General features: G+C 50.0%; 1 protein-coding gene across 4 annotated transcripts in view; it reads right to left on the minus strand.

The window, feature by feature from the left end:
* The window catches only part of JADE1 (jade family PHD finger 1), a 55,764-nt gene that overhangs the window by 22,450 nt on the left and 14,377 nt on the right, over positions 1-18,937 (minus strand). For 3 of the 4 annotated variants that reach the window (XM_061191977.1, XM_061191980.1, XM_061191978.1), the window contains exons 2-5: positions 15,775-15,852; positions 5,465-5,550; positions 2,236-2,393; positions 124-311 (exon numbers count right to left, since the gene is read on the minus strand). In XM_061191977.1, coding sequence (XP_061047960.1) covers positions 124-311; positions 2,236-2,393; positions 5,465-5,550; positions 15,775-15,826 — 484 coding nt within the window. In that variant the 5' untranslated portion in view covers positions 15,827-15,852. Of the gene's footprint in view, positions 1-123; positions 312-2,235; positions 2,394-5,464; positions 5,551-15,774; positions 15,853-18,937 lie in introns of those variants that run through there. The other variant, XM_061191981.1, reaches the window with a different exon arrangement.

The following is an 18,937-nucleotide window of genomic DNA, read 5'->3' on the forward strand; positions in this document are numbered from 1 at the left end:
ACCGGACCGAGGCCGAGACGGAGCTGGCGTGGCCAGCGGCGAGGAGCCTCTCCCCCCAGCCGCAGGCCTCGCGCGCTCGCTGCCCATCATCCGCAAGCGAGCGGCAGGGCCCCCGCCTCTCACCCATCTCCTTCAACTCCTCGTTGGTCAGTTCCAGCCACGCAGCGTCCATGTCGTTGAGGTCGTAACGACACACGCTGTCGGCCAGCGTCCGGAGGTCAACGTAGCCCAGCTCTGGAGGCTCGGAGCCCGACGAGACGATGTATTTCTTGGGTCTGATGAACATGAGGGACTTCTCTTCAGACACGACCCTGGTTAACAAGAAGACAAGGCAGCCGGGTTACCCTTCCTGCCACAAGGAAGGAAGTCTGCCAGAAGGCCCCAAGCGAGCTTCCACCTCCAGCCCCCAAACCCTAGGCCACTGCCAGGTTCAGAGAGTTAAAACCCTAACGCCACTGCTGATAAAACAAAGTAGGAGTCGTTAAAACCCCTAAAATAGAAATAGATGCAAGTGAAAACGCTGCACAAATCTTCAAAATCAGCCTCTCCCACGTGGCCTCCCAGGACGCTGACGTGCCCAGCCACCAGCTGTGACAGCAGTGTCAAGGGTTAAAGATCACAGCACTGTCCTCTAACCAGGCCTGCCCGCCCCTGCTGGAGGCCACCAAGCCCTGGGTTCTCAGGGACACGGAGGAGGCAGGAGCAGCCACACGGGCAGGGCACACACAGCAGAAGGCTGGGAAGCCAAGGGGAGAAACCATCGCCTCTGGCTCTAGAACTCAGGCCTTGTCCATCACTAAGCAGTCTGAGAGCCAGAGAGTCCCAGCCACGGGCGGGATGCTCCCAGCACAGCTGGGGACCCAGGGCAGGAGCGCAAGTGCCCTGTGCTCCGCACTTCCACCCTCGCCCCCGCCCCAGGAACGCCTGGAGAAGTGCCGTCCCCCGCAAAAGAAAGTCCGCGCAGGAAGAGGGCGAATCACTGCCGACGGGGAGTGAGGGGCCTCAGGAGCGCCACACGGCCACACGGCCCTCCACCTGCACGTCTCAGTGTGTCGGCAGCTCGCGTTAACACCCAGCTGTCCAAAGAGGCTGTCAAGGTGTGTCCATCGCCCTATGATTACCAGGGTGGCTTTATCTACAGGACACGGAGACAGGCACGTTTAAGGGAGTTATTCCTCCGACTCAACTAAGGGCAGGGTTTCAGCTGACACTTCCATGAGCTGGGTTAGCGTTTACTCGTCTTGTGCTGGGCTCGTAACCCCTGGATTGGGATCGCCAGTGCTGCACAGCTGGTCGGTGCTGTGCCCCAGATGCAGCCCTGAGGCAACCAGACCGTGTTTCTCCTACAGAGCCCAGTGAAACACTCCATCCACTCCACACCTGCAGCCTGACCTGTGGAGGCATCGGAGCGGTCATTTCAGCCTGCATCTTTATGGGCACATTTGTCACAGAGATCCCAAACACAATAACCAGACTCGACCACCGCCGGTGCCGGAGGGACAGGACGTGGGTGAGGGCCAAGGGGTAAATTCAGTCCACGCTCGGCAATGGTGAAAGAGGTCATTTCGCAAAGCAGGCAGGTGACTGACAACGCAGCGGCGGCAAAGCGGGCTGCCAGCCGAGCACAGAGGGCACTCAGCCCCCTCTCCCTGCGAGGAGCCTCAAGGCCAGTGCAGCCGGCCGGTGAGGAAGCGAGCAAACCGGCCCTGCTTCATGCTGAAGCCGGTCAGCGAAGCGCCGACCCTCAAGACCCTTAAGGAGAAACGTGGTTTGAAGTAAATCCAGAGACAGCCCCAGAGCGCCCGGACCCCCCCCCCCCGAGGGGCACTCATCAACACACACCTCCGGAAGCTCCCCGCCCGCAGGGCCCTAACCCGCAGGGCTGCCCACACCCGTCCTCCCCAGAGGTGGAGGGGCCACGGCAGGACCCAACAGACAGACACCTCTCTCCAGCAGCTGTGCCAACAGCCAAATGTCCCTCCCCCAGCCAGCCGCTTCCCAGGAAGCCTTGGCATTTACCTTCCTCTCTAAGAAAGAGGCACCTTCCCAAGGGGGCTGCAGTGTTAAGTTCGGAGGCCCATGGCCCTTAAGAGCGCTACCTTCGGACCTGAGGTGTGTTTCTGCTGCATTTCTCTCTCCCCAGAAGCCTCACCGCTAACCCAAACACTGCTGCTCCTCTCAGGCAGCCGGCTGCCAGGGCAGAGAGGCGGCACCCCTCCCCTGGGGCACGTCTACCTGGCCACGGGCTGAGGGATGGTCCCAGGGCTCACCGGCACCTGGACCCCTTTCTCCCACTCCTGTCTCCAGGGATCTGCCAGCACATAGTACTCATCCGGGTTCAGCTGGTAGGAGTCATGCAACTTCATGGCGGTGATCAGGTCTGTCCTAAACACCTGGAAAGGGAAAGAAAGGGTCACTGCCATTGGATATTTGCATTCTTATTCAGAGCGCTGACGGCTGCAGGGTAACCATGGAGCTGCCACGTAACAAGGTCACTGTTTCAACAGAGACCCAGTCTGACCTATTACAGGAAACCCGTCGGCCTGCCACGCCCTGGGCCTCGCTCAGGGTCGGAGGTGGCAGCAGCTCACACGCCCGCCGCCCCTCGCCAGCCCCGAGAGGTGGCAGCGTCTGCACCAGCCGCTGCCACGCAGGATCCTCGCTGCCGTCCCCGGAAGAACTTCTAAGAACTCCCAATTCACCACGCGGGCTGCTGAAAACACGCGCCTAAAAAATCCCTGGAGGGAGCTGTTTCACTCAAGGGTGACTTTCTCGTAAATGTTTAAGAAATACAACTCCACTAACCATGTAACAACTCCAAGCCGAAACCCAGAGCCACCAGGGATCCCTCTTCTCTACTCAGACTGCCTCTCCCCAGCCTCCGCCCACCCAGGTACCGGGGCTTACAGCAAGGTGTCCGGGGAGGGCGGGTCCTGGTTGGCTAGAGCCAGGCAGAGTACAGGATGGAAACATCTGGGAGAGAAGCAACGACACACCAATGGAGGCAAGGTAGAAAATGGGCTGGTAAAGAATGCATTTGTTTGCACACCTTCACCTGGCATAACTTCTACTAGGAAAGCAGCATTTGTGGGGAAAGGAGAGGAGGGAAGGAGGGGAGGAGACAGAGAGGAAGAAAGAAGAAAGCAAGCAAGCTACCACCCTCTCTTCACCCTGCCACAAACAGACGCACAAGACTTAAAAGTACCCCTCGGCCAAGAGGGCCCCTCAGTGCCTCAACTCGGGCCAGGAGGGCAGCGCCACAGAGGCGGCCCCGCGGGCCCGCTCCTCCTGACGGGGCGGGACGCGGCCGGAGCCCAGGCCACTCCTGTCTCAGGGCCACACGAGGAAGCTCTGACCCTGGCACTAGCACCGGCCCTAAGTTGTATTTGGCACCAAGTGTGCCTGCATCTGTAAGCCACACTCTCTGTTTACACAAGTCACAATGCTGAACTCTCTCTTCTTGGGACAGGGAGTTCTTTCTTGTGCTGCTAAGCTCAGTTCACATTATATGCCTGCTAATAGGTCCGTATTTGTTTTTCCTGGTGGCTTTTCAGGCTGGTGATCACTTTAATGAACTTCACCGCCGTAAGGAAGTCTGAGGCAGTGTCTGACTAAGAGGGCCATGTCTCCAGCCTGCCATTTTGGGCCCGACTTTCCCCCCAGTTTGCCGCCCCTCATCTCTAAAGTCCCAGTAACAAGCAAGACCCTGGCTGGGCACCTCCCACAAAAGCACAAGCTCAGGTCCCCCTGCAGCACTGAGCCCTGCAGCAGATGCCCGCACCCCAGGCAGCATTAACTTTGTCAGCCATGCCCTCCAGACCCCTAAAACGTCCTTTCAAACAAAGTCACAGATCTACATCTTCAGGAAGCACATCAGTTAGAACCAGATTCCAACTAAGTCTGATAAGTAATAAGTAAGGGATTTTGCCCAAGAAGAAGGAAAATCAAACTGAAGCAACAAGATGAGAAAAGGCAGCCCAACGTTCCTGCACTCAGAGACTTGGATGAGGATGGTCAAGGACAGAAACAGAGGCCCTCAAATGGACGTGAGCTCCTGAGTCCCCAGCAGGGCTCAACCTTAGCACTTCAAGTATAAAGTAATTTCAACTCAGAAATTAAAAAAAAAAAAAAAAAAAAAACCCTGGAACAAAACACAGGTCAGGGACAAGACCGGCGCCATCCACACTTCCCAGTGCCGACTCTGGGAGGGGTTCTAGCTGCACCAGGGGCACTGGTGCTCTCACACAGGCATCAGCTCCCTGTTGGAGCGCCCTGTATTCCTGCCCTGAACTAACAGGAGTGCAGTGTGGACATCAGAAAGGTATTGAGGGGGCTGTGGAGGGAATTAGAGAGATAAAAAAGAGCAGCAGAGTCACTCCCGATACCAGAGGAAAGGAAGGCAGCACCGCAGATTCAAAAGGACAAAGGCCTGGAATAAATCAAGGTGATAAAACGGCCACCTTCTCGTGAACATCTGATCTAATGTTTAAGTGTCCCCTGGGATGGTTTTCCACAATTCTAAAGTATATTATATACTACTTCCTCGTGGAGGAAGTTATTCCACAACTAAATAATCCTACGCTCCTCAACACAGCGCCCCGGCCTCCCCGCTACCGGCGAAGAAGTTCCTCACGGATGGCGGCCTCTGCTCAGTCGCTACAGGATGAAGCTGTCTTTGAAGTCACCCCACTAAGAGGCAGTGCAAAACCAAGGGGCTGGACCGAAAACTCTCTTCCCCATAACCTGCTCACCTACACACCGTGACAAGCTAAAATGCCTGTTCTTCAATCCCTCAGATCCTCAGAGCCCAGCCCAAGGCTTTCAGAGCGCAGATCTCAGGAGCAGGCGGGGCCCCTAACCAACAAAGGCCACAAAGTAACTCACCCCAAAACAGTTCTGGACAGACAGGTGACAGATAGGTGGATAGTAACAAAATGTGAGGGAGCAGGGAAATGTAAGATGAGAAACAAATTTCAAAAGAAGGGGGAAAAGCCTTAAGCATGATCCCGTAAACAAAATCCCAGAATTACATTGGGTTTTGCCAAACAAGCCACAAATTCATGACTAAAACTAACTTGAGGCTGGCAGTGACCGGCAGCAGCTGAACATGCTGATCTCCAGGCCACAGGAAAAGTTGTTGGGAGCCAGCAAAGGTGAAACAGAGAAGGAAAAAAATAAATAAAAAGAATTAATAATAATAGCTAACATTTACTGAGCAGGATTTACCTTCTACATGTTAACCTCTGGGTATTAACCCACTTAATTCTCACAAAAATCCTATGAGGTGAACACCTGCATTATCCCCATCTTACAGATTTGGAAACTGAGGCACAGAGAGGTTAAGTAACTTACCCAAGAATGCACAGACTGACACCAATATCAACCAACCAGGTGTGTGTGTCAACCATATGTACTCATGCACACACGTACGACATGCACAGTCACGCCAGCATTCAAGAAATACCTCCGAAGGCTTTCGATCTTCATGTCTGGAGCATGAACTTCTCCTGTGCTGGGATCTGGAATTCTGTGACCAAGTAGTTGACAGGCCTAAAGAAACAAATATCCGAATAGGAATAATTAAAAGTACACAAATCACTGAGTGTTCACAGGGTTCTTCTTTTTAACCAAACTCAGCAAGGCTCCCTTCCGCACCACCCCAGGAGACGGCCCGATGCTCTGCCAGAGCTCTCCTCTCTCCCCTGGAGCTCCTCCACTCCCATTACTCATTTAAACACTCACTGCCCACAGCAGGCCAACAAGACCACTCCGTACACAGTGTGTTCAGGGCTGCGGTGTCACAGGTACAGCTCACAGGAGGGGAGAGGCCTTTCAAGAACACCATGCAGGTAGGGCCTTCATCCATAAGCCTGCACTTCTTAAGAGGCTCAAAGCCTCGCACTGGTAAATATAAATTCAGAAACTTCTTTTTTAACTTTCAGTAACTTTTTAAACACTAACATCATTGTGCTAAATCCTAAAGCCATCCCCCAAAAGGTCTGACTCCACAACAGAACTTAGCAATCCCTAAAAAAGGGAAACTCAGACCCGCCGTAGACTAGGTGCTCCGGCCAAATCACCTTTCAAATCGCCTACTCCCCTTTCCCAGAGAATGCCTGTCAGCTCTCTTCTGAGCTCTGAGGACAAGATGTTCTTATCCCCTGTCGCGGGGCCTTTCCCCCGCCAAGCCATGGGAACTGGAAGCCCTACCAGGCCACCTATGTCTCTTAACTGCCACCACGTCTGAGTTCCTCTCGCGCCTGAGGCCGCTCTGCAGCACTGGCTCCACCCTGCTTGAGGTGCTCCCTCGGCCGCAGCGGCAATTCTCCCTCCTGGTGTCCCCACTCTGTGGGTCCCTGTCTTCCACGCGTGAGCTCTCTCACTTCCTTGCTCCAGTGCCCTCCCCGGGGAGCGCCCATCCACGCCCACAGTCTTACCTGACGGGCCCAGGAGACTGTCAGACCTGTGTTCCCACACTAACCTCCCTCCCAAGCACCGGGTCCATGTTCACCTTCAGATCAGACATCAGTCAAGCCCACGGCGTTCCTGAGATCAGTCAACCCAGCACAACAGCAACTGGGCTAGACATTTTACTGAAACCTGCTCTCCTATTCCTACTTTGACGCGTATCACCACCATCTCTACCTGAAGTCAGAAATCAAAGAGTCATGCTAGACTCTCTTCACTCAGGACACATCCACTCAACGGCCGAGTCATATCAGTTCAACTGCCCAATAGCTCAGAACCCAGCTCCTCTTCTCCGCCTCTGCCACCGCCTCCTGTCTATGGGTGCTGTACTGACACCAGAGATCTGAAACAGCCCTCCTGACGACCTGTCTACCTTCCCAGTAACTTGCCTCCATGGTGAACAAACTGTACCATTTCCCAGAAATTAACAACTCCCCGCCCCAAATAAAAGCTGAAAACTGAGGGAACTGCCATTCTACCGGTAAAATCACTTGCCACTCAAACAGGAAACCCTTATCTCTACAGATTCCAGAGACAAGGGACACAGAATCAAAGCATCCTTAAGACCTTGGGGACATTAAGAAGTAGGTTCTGCCCATAAGCCTATCATCAGATTTGCAATGACAGAGACTAAAGGGGATTGCCAGGCTTCCCTCTGACAGGGAAGAGCACCACCCTTGATGGCCAGTTCTGAGACTTGTTTACTGGGTCAACTGACTGTCTGCTGCTGGGCCAGCAGAATTAGATTACCTACTGGTGACCCTACTGCACTGTTCAGTAACAGTTTAGAAAATTCTGCTTTAAAAAACAATCCTAAGTATATCTCTTTAGACTCCTAAATGAACAAGAATAAAGTTCACTCCCACGCTGAAAGAAATATTCTGGGCACACTGGGGTGAGCCTGACTTGTAGGAAGTTCTGAATCTGGTCATCACTGGAAAAAGGAAGACAGAAGCCAAATTAGGAACCTGGTGAGGAAGGCAGCTAGGCAGCTCACGTCTCTGGACAGGCCTCTCTTCCACCCTCCGGTCCTGCAGGCCATCCTCCGGCCAGCCCACAGGCGGAAAGAAGAGATGGGGAAGAGCACGAGACAGCTCTAGATGGGACGGCCCAGGGGCGCAGGGAGGGGAAGAGATGCAGGGCAGAAAGGGATGTCCCCTCTACTGTGAATCACTAGGTAAAGGGTTATAAATGATCAGAAATTTTAAACCATTCCATTGCTGTACTTCAGTAACTAACATGGGGTCGGGGGACACAAGCGCTGACGTCAAACACTTTCAGAGTTAAAGCAGCAACAACAAATTCATGCATTCTTAAGTTTTATGACCCTCTTTTGCCTCGTTTTGGGGATCTGTCAGGATTCCTCCAGGGTAGTTTCCAAGGTTGCCAGGAAACTTGCAGCTTTGCTGGCATAGGACACATCCAAGTAATGGCAATCATTTAGAAACTTTTTCTAGGGCTGCTTTTTTTTTTTTTTTTAATTTATAAATTTATTTATTTATCTATTTGGCTGTGTTGGGTCTTCGTCTCTGCGCGAGGGCCCCCTCCAGTTGTGGCAAGCGGGGGCCACTCTTCATCGCGGTGCGCGGGCCCCTCACCGTCGCGGCCCCTCTTGCCGCGGAGCACAGGCTCCAGACGCGCAGGCTCAGCGGTTGTGGCGCACGGGCCTAGTTGCTCCGCGGCATGTGGGATCCTCCCAGACCAGGGCTCGAACCCGTGTCCCCTGCATTGGCAGGCAGACCCTCAACCACTGCGCCACCAGGGAAGCCCTTTTTTTTTTTAAATTTCCACCACCACCTCCCCTTCCTAGTTTTTTTTTTTTTTTTTTTTTTTTTTTATTTATTTTTGGCTGTGTTGGGTCTTCGTTTCTGTGCGAGGGCTTATCTCTAGTTGTGACAAGTGGGGGGCCACTCTTCATCGCGGTGCGCGGGCCTCTCACTGTCGCGGCCTCTCTTGTTGCGGAGCACAGGCTCCAGACGCGCAGGCTCAGTAGTTGTGGCTCACGGGCCCAGTTGCTCCGCGGCATGTGGGATCTTCCCAGACCAGGGCTCGAACCCGCATCCCCTGCATTGGCAGGCAGATTCTCAACCACTGCGCCACCAGGGAAGCCCTGCTTTTATATTCTTGAAAAATGTTGCCTGCTTTTAAAAACAGATATTCAAAAATGCTACAAATTTGGTATCTGATTGTATTACCCAAGAGAAATTCTGGTCCACCCAGAAAGAGTCTGTTCCTCTTCCTTTTAATTTGCCTAATGCAAAAAGAGGAAGAGAAAAATTAATCTTATTAAACTCACTTTGCAGAAAGGGAAAGACTGGGGGAAAAGCTAAGTTTAAATTATCACTGACATAAGGAATGTTCTTAGCTTATTTATAGAACCACCCAAGCATCCACTGACAGAGTGAATAAATAAACAAACAGTGGCATATCCATACCACGGAATACTACCCAGCAATAAAAAAGAACGAGCTGTTGATACACACAACACGGATGAATGCAGGAATAATTATGTAGAGTGAAAAGATAAAAAGAGTAGGTATTGTATTATTCCATTTACATAAAACTCTGGAAAACATAAACTAATCTATAGTGACAGAAAGTAGATCAGAGGTGGACTGGGGAAAGTGGGGAGAGAAGGATTATCATGAGCTTTATGATTTCATGGGTGTAAACGTGTCAAAATGTATCAAAGTGTACACTTTAAATGTGTGCAGAAAATCATTGATGATTTTCTACCATCCATTAACAGTAAAGGAAAAGAAAATGCTCCATTTTACCCTACACAGGTGGTTTGTGTAAAACCTAGACTTTGCTGCTGAACAGTGAGAAGCTAGATCCTCCCATGTCCAGCAGCAGACAGGTGTTGATGGTGATTTCCTCCTTCTAACTCACTTTAAAACTAATAACTATTTACAACATACAGTATGCCTAAGTCAGCGCTGCGCACACAGCAGATCCTCAGTTTTTTAAAAAACGTCTCTAAGTGAACAAAAACACAGCGCCGTTGTTCGGGACCGTAGCTCAGGGCTGAAGGTGGCGGGTACCAAGAACGCACCCCCGTTTCACCTATTAGAAGACGTGCTTTTGAGCCCGAGGAAGATGCGGCCATGGAAAGCAAAGCACTAACGCCTTTCAAGACAGCATGGCGGGGGCACTGCTCCCTGACTGGAACACACCTCCATCTACAGAGACATCCACGGCAAGTCCACAGGAGACTCCAAGCAAATGCCTTGACGTTCCTACGCCAGTTCTCCTCCCTCATCCATGTTCCCTCTGGATACTTCCCAGAATATGATCCAAGCAAAAATAATTCGCACCCATTTTAATTTTAAAAAGTTATGTCACAGAACATTTTTTTTGAAAGTATGTTGGAGAAAAAAAAATTTTAAACCAGAAATTAGAGTATTTCAAACACCAAAAGGACTGGGAAATTCTGATTTACACGATAGTAAAACACTGGCCACCTGTTAGTTCCTAAAAACCACGTGCTAAGATTATGCTGGGTTGGTGCTGCATTTTGTTGTTTTCAGAATGCTAACATTTAATGACAAGCTAAATTAAGAATATGGCAAGTAAAATTTTGTTTTATTTTCTTGTTGCTTTCAGGAGAAGTTAGGAACTCTAAAAATTTGGCAATAATATCTAAAATTATTTTATTGCCCACACACAAGATATTACTACCTAAAGTTAAGTCTGCTCTAGTGACAAGTGTACGTGACTTTTAAATTCTTGACATATACACTGTTTGAGTATCAACAATTAATCTCCATGAAACACTGAGAAGAATTAACAGAAAATAAACCCTTGCTTTGTTTTACTATCCCCAACTTCCCTTAAAACAGAAATGTGGGGGGAATAATACAAGTTATAAAAGGCTCACAGGTCGCAGCATCATGAGCGTGGATCCTGTGCGTGCACTGCATTACGAACCCTGCTTTCTGGTGCTATTATGCATTTATCTCGAACACTCTCCTTTGAAATATTAAAAATAGTCATGCTGTCTTGCCCTAGATCTAAAATAAGGAAAAAACCTCAAGAGTGAATCTAATACATATTGCACACACCTCCGACATTTGGTAGTTCGTGTGTGTTAAGCCTCCCAGGTGGTGCAGCGCATGAAAGGTTCAGAAATGAGAATGAATGGCAGCCTGGGTGGCTGCTCACATCACCACAAATGCAAACTACAAAAGAACCTCACCACTGACCAAATGGCGAATCTCCTGTGTCTCAGACCCCGCTTCTAGATGCTAAACACGACTCCTCTGTCTTTAGGAGTGTTAAACCAGCTTAACAAAGGAAGATGCTCAGGACCAGCAAGTGTGGAGCCCTGCAGGCCAGCTGGTGTCACCACAACAGAGCAGACTGGAGAGAGCAAGGCGAGGCCAGCCCTGTGCCCGTAAAGCGGTGCTATGGAAAGTCCTATCTGAAAGAAGAAAACAAATGTAATGTAGTTCTATTTGCTTGAACTGCATGATAGAAGACAAGCCTCTCACACCACTGCTGTTTCTGTCAGGGTCTGACCCCATGTCTCCCGCAGCCCAGCCCTTCCATCCCAGCATGGCTTAGCTCTACGGTCCAACTCACTTTCACCTTCCAAAAAACAAAGCTTAATGGGTACATTAAGAGAACTGGCCCAGGAATGTCTCAACATACTTGGGCCTTTGACCAACTGACACAATGTTTCATGGTCACCCAGCCCTTCTGTTAAGTCCAAGTCCACAAACCAGATCATGTTGTGCTAGTTACTCCTCAAGCCCAAGATGATGCTCTGCCCATCAATGTCAAGGACAAGCCACAAGTCGGGTTTGAAAAGGGGTAAAGCCATCTCCGTGTGCCTGGAGGAGACATGGGTACAGCCCACATTCTGCAGTACTTGAGCCAAAAATTCCACATTTCAAGAATTCCTACACAACTCTGCGGTGTCACAAGATGCAACTGATGGGGGGAAAGGAGCAAATTAAAGGTATAGTCAAACAGGAAGCGAAGTGGAAGCAGAGTTAACTTTTATGCAAAAGAGAAACCACCAAGAAACCTCCAAAGACTTGCCATGAAGGAAACCAAGCACAGCCAAACCAAAAAAATGACAGCAAGTTATTTAAAAATGTAACATAAAGGGTCCAAAGCAGAAAGTATGTTTCATCCACTAAAAATTCTGGTCTTTCTTCATTTTTTATCTGTAAGCTGGAGAGAGCCCAGAAAAACAAAAGTCCTCACAAAACTTCATGTTTGCCACGCATCGACCTGCATTACTAAGTGCAGAATTAGTAGGTTTGAATTTTACTCAGCTACTCTCTGTGCCTTCGTTATCACCAGTGATGGAGCAGAGGCTGGCTGGGTAACTGGAGAAGACGGAAGTGTTTCAGGGTCAGCGCAGGTGTGGAAACCGGGAGACCAGGCAGGGCCCTCACAAGGTGCCTGGCCCCGGACCCCTCGCCGCACCCCAGGCCTTCCCACAGGGAGGTCAACACAGCCCTGAAATTTAGGGCATTAGGCAGGTGAAAATGGTTCCCAGACCCAACTCCAACGCGTGCTTGTGGAATCTTCCCCACACCAACGAGCAACTGTCAGACGCCAGCAGCAGGTCCAAGAATTCAACTCAATTCTGACTCGGAGATAGAATGAGATTCCAGACTCAGTCCCGTGAGACCAACTTCCACTTCAGATGCCAGTTGCCAAGCCCAGGTTATTACCTGTGCTTCTGACTGGCAGAGGTTCCCATGAGCCCCTCTCCTCGGGTTCAACTACTTGTTAGAGCGGCTCACAGAACTGAGAGAAGCATGTGACTTACTAGATCACCAATTTATTCTAAAAGGATATTGAAGGACATGAGTCAACAGCCAAATGAAGAGGTACGCAGGACAAGGCACGGGGAAAGGGCACAGAGCTTCCGTGCCCTCTCAGAGCGCACCATTCTCTCCCAGTCACCATGCGCTCGCCATCTGGAAGCTCTCCGAGCTCTGTCCTTTTGGGTTTTTATGGAGGCTTCATTACCTAGGCGTGATTGATAAAATTATTGGCCAATGATGACCAATTCAACCTCCAGCTCCTCCCTCCTCCCTGCAGGCTGGATGGAAACACCAAAAATAGCTGGTGGACCCACTGCCACATTTGCCAAAACCCCTAACACAGAGGACCATGGACTGGGAAGCAGGAAATAAAGTGCTTGTTTCCCCGAGCCACACCCTGGCACAATGCATAACTTCAGAGACCGGCTGAGCCAGCCACCCAGCCACAGGAGCCCAGCAATTACAGACACAGCTTGCAAACACCCCAGTGCTACTGCATCCAACTGCCAAGGCTGGCAGTCCAGGGCACCTGGAGAAAGGCTTCAACAACTATGACCGCAGCTGGATGAGGGCTTGCACTGGCACAGAAAATGCCTGTCCACCCCCAACTGTAAATACCACACCGGTATTCCCCTGGGCCAGGCCAGAAATCAAAGCAAAGGGCTCCAGCCCAGGAGGCCAGCGGGGCCTAGCCGTGACTGTGGCTGGTGCTGGGGCCGCAAGCTGACGTCCGCAGCTGCCTCTTCTCCACTTGGACATGCTCTGCATTGGGCCGGGAGCTGCTGCCAAACTTCCGTCGGGACCGCAGGCTGGAAAGGCTGGGGAGAGGCCACTGCACGGACCGCCCATCTCACAAGCAGGGCTGCCAAGTACTCAGACTCAGCTAAGGGCAGGCTCAGTTCTGTGCACCTGACTGCAGGGGCAGAAGGCACCTACTCACACCCACCATGTGCCTACACAAGAGGATGGGCTCCAGTGCAAACAGGCAGGCTGGTGGCAGAAGCCCACGCTGGGGAGCAGCTGCCCTCAGAAAGGGGAGAAAGTGTGTTCCATGGTGCAGATATGTACATGTGTTCACACGGCTTGGCATTCTAGGGGTCTTAATGAGAGCTGTTTACCACGACCATCATCCGCCATAATGACCAAATCATTCGGCCTGGACAGACAGCACAGCCATAAAGTGTCACCACTCGCTTTACACTGAATCAACGATACGACACAAGGCCAGCCTGCCTCCTTTCCACTAGCAGCTATCATCGTCATCCTCTACCACCACCACTCTATTTCCACGTGTAGGCTAGGGTAGAACAAAACCCAGGTTGTACCCTATAAGTATTGACCTTAGTCCTCCATCCCTGCCTTCTTCAAGGAGGCCAGCACAGACATAAGCATATTAGCTGGAGGACGAAAAAGGCCCATTACCAGTAAGGTGACCTGATGGATAGGCTTTTGGTGGGGACTTTGGGTACTCTCTTCCCCTAGAGTTCTGGGTGGAAATATAGGTTTAGATGAAGCATTTGGTCTTCTAGGGCTGTTATGGGCTAAACTGCATCCCCCAAAATTTCATATGTTGAAGCCTAACCCCCCAATACCTCAGAATGTGACTGTATTTGGACATAAAGCCTTTAAATTGGCGTTTAAATTAAAATGGCCCTAATCCGATGTCACTGGATTACAGGAGGACATTTAGACACACAGAGACATCAAGAATGCACACCCTCTAGTCCAGAAGGGCGAAGTGTCTGAGTCTGAGAGAACATTCCAGGAGAACCTTTTCTAACCCAGCTCTCCCACAGTGGATGTGAGGCAATGCTGAGAGTCAGCAAAGTGAGCCCGGACCTGCTCCTCAACCCAAATCAAAGGAAAACAGGACCCTCAGCCTTTTACCAGGCACTATTAGTACACGAACATAATTCATGAACCCTTCTTCTGATTAATTCTGAACTTAAAAAGCAAGTTTTTTTTTTTAATTGCTGCAGGACAAATTGTGTACACGAGCTAACAGCAAGTGTTTATTGAGTGCTTATAACTCCAGAGGACACTTTAATAGGCACCACAGGGGGCAGAAAAGAAATACCTAAGCATGTTTTTGCCTCAAGGAGTAAAAAGCCTAAGTAAATAGAGAAAACAGGTAGTGAGGGCCGTGAATACTAAGAAGTTCAAGGTTCCCGAAGGCTCCTACAGGCGGGGTACAGCCCCTTAATACCGCTCCCTGAAACAGAAGGAACGCCCCTCTCTCTGGAGTGCGTACCCAGCTCACTCCTCCCTCATGCCAAACATCAGCTCCCACTATCTGTCCCAAGAGCTCCCAGCCCTTCACCAGCCCTTCACCATCTGTCTCAGCTTACTTCGCAGGTACCGCCAGCACCCAACACCCTCCCATCACCACCAGTTCTCCTTCCCACTGCTCCATGCCTGCACCCAACGCGCCAGTCAAACTGCTGTGTTTGAGTTCTTCTGTTTTTAATGTTTCCGGTGGCTGTGAGCGTGGCCACCTACAGCAAAGCTTTGCTTTCTAATTTGCCGCTTTTAATCTGCCGAAAACCTGGAGCGTGGAAAAACAACCCTGTTTGCCTAAAACGATTTCATCCTTCAGGACCTGCCCAACTTTTATCTCCTCTGTAGGTTTCCCTTGCCCTCCCCTCCTGAGTTTGTGTCTACATATATACATTTCCACAGTGCATCAAAAAGGCATCTCCGACTGTCCTGATGACTTTCCATCGGAGCTCAATTTTATATATGCCAAAGACAGAGTTCCTTGAAAGCAGGCCCAATACTTTCCCCATCACTCAGCAGAGCAAGCATTCTTTCAAGGTTTCCCAAATTTGATCTGTAATATAAAACACAAGATAACGGGCCGGAGCTCAGGCACCGTGCTAGGTACAAAATTTCCTTGTTATCTGAAGGAAGCTCTTCCCCGGATCATCTGTTAGCTTCCCAATACACAGACGCTGTGTGACATTTATTTTGACTGCCTGGAAGCCAACTAACTTCTGGTTCTCAGCTGCACTGTGAAAATATGAGGATGCCAGAGAGCTGAGATGCATACAGTAGTATTATTAAATACAGTCATCCTCAAGTCAACTGAAGAGTGCTGACTCGTGTACTTAATATTTTCACATCACACTAGGCAGTCCTCAATCTCCCTTTGTATCGGGGTTGGACTAGTTAATAATTAACTGGCTTCGATTAAGTTCCCTTTTCATAAAGAGCAACTGTGAAGTGCTGTAAATGATGTTTAGGAAAAACAGACACACTAGTGACTCTTGAAACTGGATTATTCATCTCTGGAAAACAAACAGGAAGCCTGAGGAATGCCTGCCTGCAGTCAACCTTACCCAGGAAGATCTGGTTACAGACCCGCAGTATCACACTCAGATGTGTTTCTCAGGCCTTGCCTCTTCGCGGACCTCCCTGATATTCGAAGGGCCTCAGCTATTTAAAGCATTACATTAAAGAACCATGTTTTTACACTGACCCAAACCCTGGTAGGTTCCAAGAACAACAAAGCAGGACTTACTGCCATTGTCGTCAGAATCCTCACTGCTGCTGGGAAGGCGACCTCGTTTCATGATCTCCCCGGGAAACAGCAGGCAGCCTGCAAGGCAATGAGACAGCACTTAACCCAAGATGATAATACACAATCATCAAGTTGTGCTTCAGATGGCAGCCCAGGATTTACAGCACACAAAAGCAAACAATCGGCTTTAAGTAGCATTTGAATTACAAGCAGTAAAAAGACCAAAGATACATAATTAGGTGCAATTATTAACAGAACAGGTTCAAAAAGGAGGGGGAGGGGTGGAGAAATCACAGATCAGCAGGTCTCCCAAAGGTGCCAGGCCTTCTCTCTCATTCCTGTGACATTATCACTACAACTACTCCAGGAGTCTCTTTAGCTGACTGGCAGCAAGCTCTGCAGGAAAAAACCCATGGCAATGAGCACAGCGCTTCCTCACCACAGACAGATTCGTATTTTACGCATGTGTGTGTGTGTGTGTGTGTGTGTGTGCGCGCGTGGGGATGGGGCTGTGCCGGGACGTGTGAATATTTACACCGCGCTGGGCATGATTATGCTTCTCGGGCAAATTTTGCTAAAAGAACCCTAAAAGCTGAATACCTGGAGTCCTAGGAACAAAACCAGTGGGACAACTGGGAATGCAAATGTACCCTCTAGTCATCTCCAACCCCTCAGCGATTCATTCCGATCCAGACCCCTCCCCTTTACTCATTAGGAAACTCAGGCCAAAAAAATGTTTAAGCAGTGACTTACCCAAGGTCACATTGTGAGTAGGGAACTTCTAATCCCAAATCCAGTTTCACTACCCTTCACCCCAACCCCTTACAGGCCTTGTCCAACCTAACTCAGCCAAACTAAGAAAGCAGTTTGTGCAGACACCCAGCCCACCTTGCCAACTCCTGCCAGGTGGTAACAGGCCTCCAGCACCACGGAATCGAGAAAGACTGCATTTAGGAAAGAGGGCAGTGCACCGAGATTGAATGGCCAGTCACTGAACTTACACAGATGAACTCGAGGTTATATTCACACAGGGCAGCTTTCTAAACAAATCCAAAACGCTTTTCCAAACTAAAATTACTGATCACCTCGACATCTTCAGGGCCCTGATCTTAGTGCCAGATCAGTGATTCCCAATGAGGGAGGAGGGCTTTCCAAGTCAAAGTATGGCTGGTCATCCATTCCCTACCCATCCAGCCCCTCAGAAAAGTATATCCCAGCCTCTCCCTCATTGGGAATCACAGCATTACAATGTGATGAGCTTCTAAGAGTGTGGCACACAGGAACGGTGTGGGAAAACAATGTGGAGAGCCACTGTGCTCAAAGGAGACAGACACTGTTCTACAACAAGTCGGAAATGAAAAGCCCAAAGGTCCACTCTAAGCGGAACTGTAAAACTGAAGTCAAAAGCAGCAGAAAGCACACCATTTTGCAGTCTGCTCACACCTACAAAACAGATCTGTATGATTCTTTCAAATATTCAGGCCCCTAATCTCTAGTTTATATTTTCTTTCTGAGACACTCACCAGGTAAAGTTGGTGTGTTTTTACCAAATGATTCTTCCAAAACCATTAAAAGAACTTCCACGAGGAAGCCGGGACGTGAGTCCTGACCCGGGTCATGGGTGGGGTCACAGTCTAAAAGTCCACCCTCACTGCCCCTCCCCGGCTTTTCTGCAGAGCCCCGCTCACCCATAACTCTGACACCCAGCAACCTACAACTCAGCCTGGGGCAGGCCCACCCCGGAAAGACTTCCGCAGACAACACACTCCTGTGGCCCCCTCCCCTCTTGAAACGATTATCTTCCCCGCCCTGTCACCGTGTGCCAAAACACCAACTGCTGACAGCTGAACTCTCCTCCAGCCTCCTAGAAGGCACCCCTGCTCCCCCCTCCGGACCGGACCGGACCTGTCAGGACGTACAAGGAGGGGACGGAAAGGCGAAGACCACTCGTTCCCAGCAACAGCTTCAGCCTCAGCTCCCTGGGGCCTACGTTACAAGAGAGCTTTAACACAAGAAAAAAAGAAAAGGAAAGTGCTACTGAAAGAGGAATTCCTTAAAAGTAACAGCACGAAGCATCAGGGCAAGAAGAATGCAGTTCCCACCTCAGGAGCGGGTGTAAGAACCGCGAGGAAGAGGAAGAGGCTGAGGAAGCGCACAAACACTCCCCAGCTAGATACGAGCACACAAACGCTGGTCACAGCTTCATGGATCTGGACAACTAACATTTACCTAAAGAGAAGAGTTTGGAAAACTGAGAATCTTTTAAAATCAAAATGTTTTCCTGCTAGCTCCCATACACAGTTTCCCAGAGAAAGCACGCATTTCAGTCACTACATGCAGAATGCAAGCACTGACCAAAATAGAACGATGCCCCTACACACACATAAATACTCTCATGCAAAATTATGCAAGTAAAAGAAGAGTAAAAATAGTACTTTTGTTTTAATAAATTCCGTTTTCACCAGCCCTAAAAGATCTTGGGTAAAGAAGGTTGAGAATGCTGTGCTGTACTTCTCCAGGGAACCTGGTACAGTAACGGGGTGAGTGCACGCCAGAATCGCCTCCTCTGCGGCTCTAACGTACTTAATCCTTGACATCAGCCTGATGTATCTCACCTGGGGTTACTTACTCCATCAAGAAATCCAAGTACGGGCTTCCCTGGTGGCGCAGTGGTTGAGGGTCTGCCTGCCAATGCAGGGGACACGGGTTCGAGCCCTGGTCTGGGAAGATCCCCCATGCCGCTGAGCAACTGGGCCCGTGAACCACAATTACTGAGCCTGCGCGTCTGGAGCCTGTGCTTCGCAACAAAGAGAGGCCGCGACAGTGAGAGGCCCGCGCACCGCGATGAAGAGTGGCCCCCACTTGCCGCAACTAGAGAAAGCCCTCGCACAGAAAAAACGAAGACCCAACACAGCCATAAAATAAAAATAAATAAATAAATAAATTTTAAAAAAAGAAAAAACCCAAAGTTTAAAAAAAAAAAAATCTAAAAAAAAAAAAGAAATCCAAGTACACACATGTTACTATCTTTAAGACAGACACTACAGTGGTTGCATGCTGCAAACATCCGTCCAATGAAAGCCAGTGAGAGAAAGCAGAGGGCCCTTAGCATCATTTAGGGCAATCACTGATTATTATCTAGATGGTAGTAGGATAAGTAATA

Source organism: Eubalaena glacialis, chromosome 5 (assembly GCF_028564815.1).
Source record: "Eubalaena glacialis isolate mEubGla1 chromosome 5, mEubGla1.1.hap2.+ XY, whole genome shotgun sequence".
Classification (NCBI taxonomy): domain Eukaryota; kingdom Metazoa; phylum Chordata; class Mammalia; order Artiodactyla; family Balaenidae; genus Eubalaena; species Eubalaena glacialis.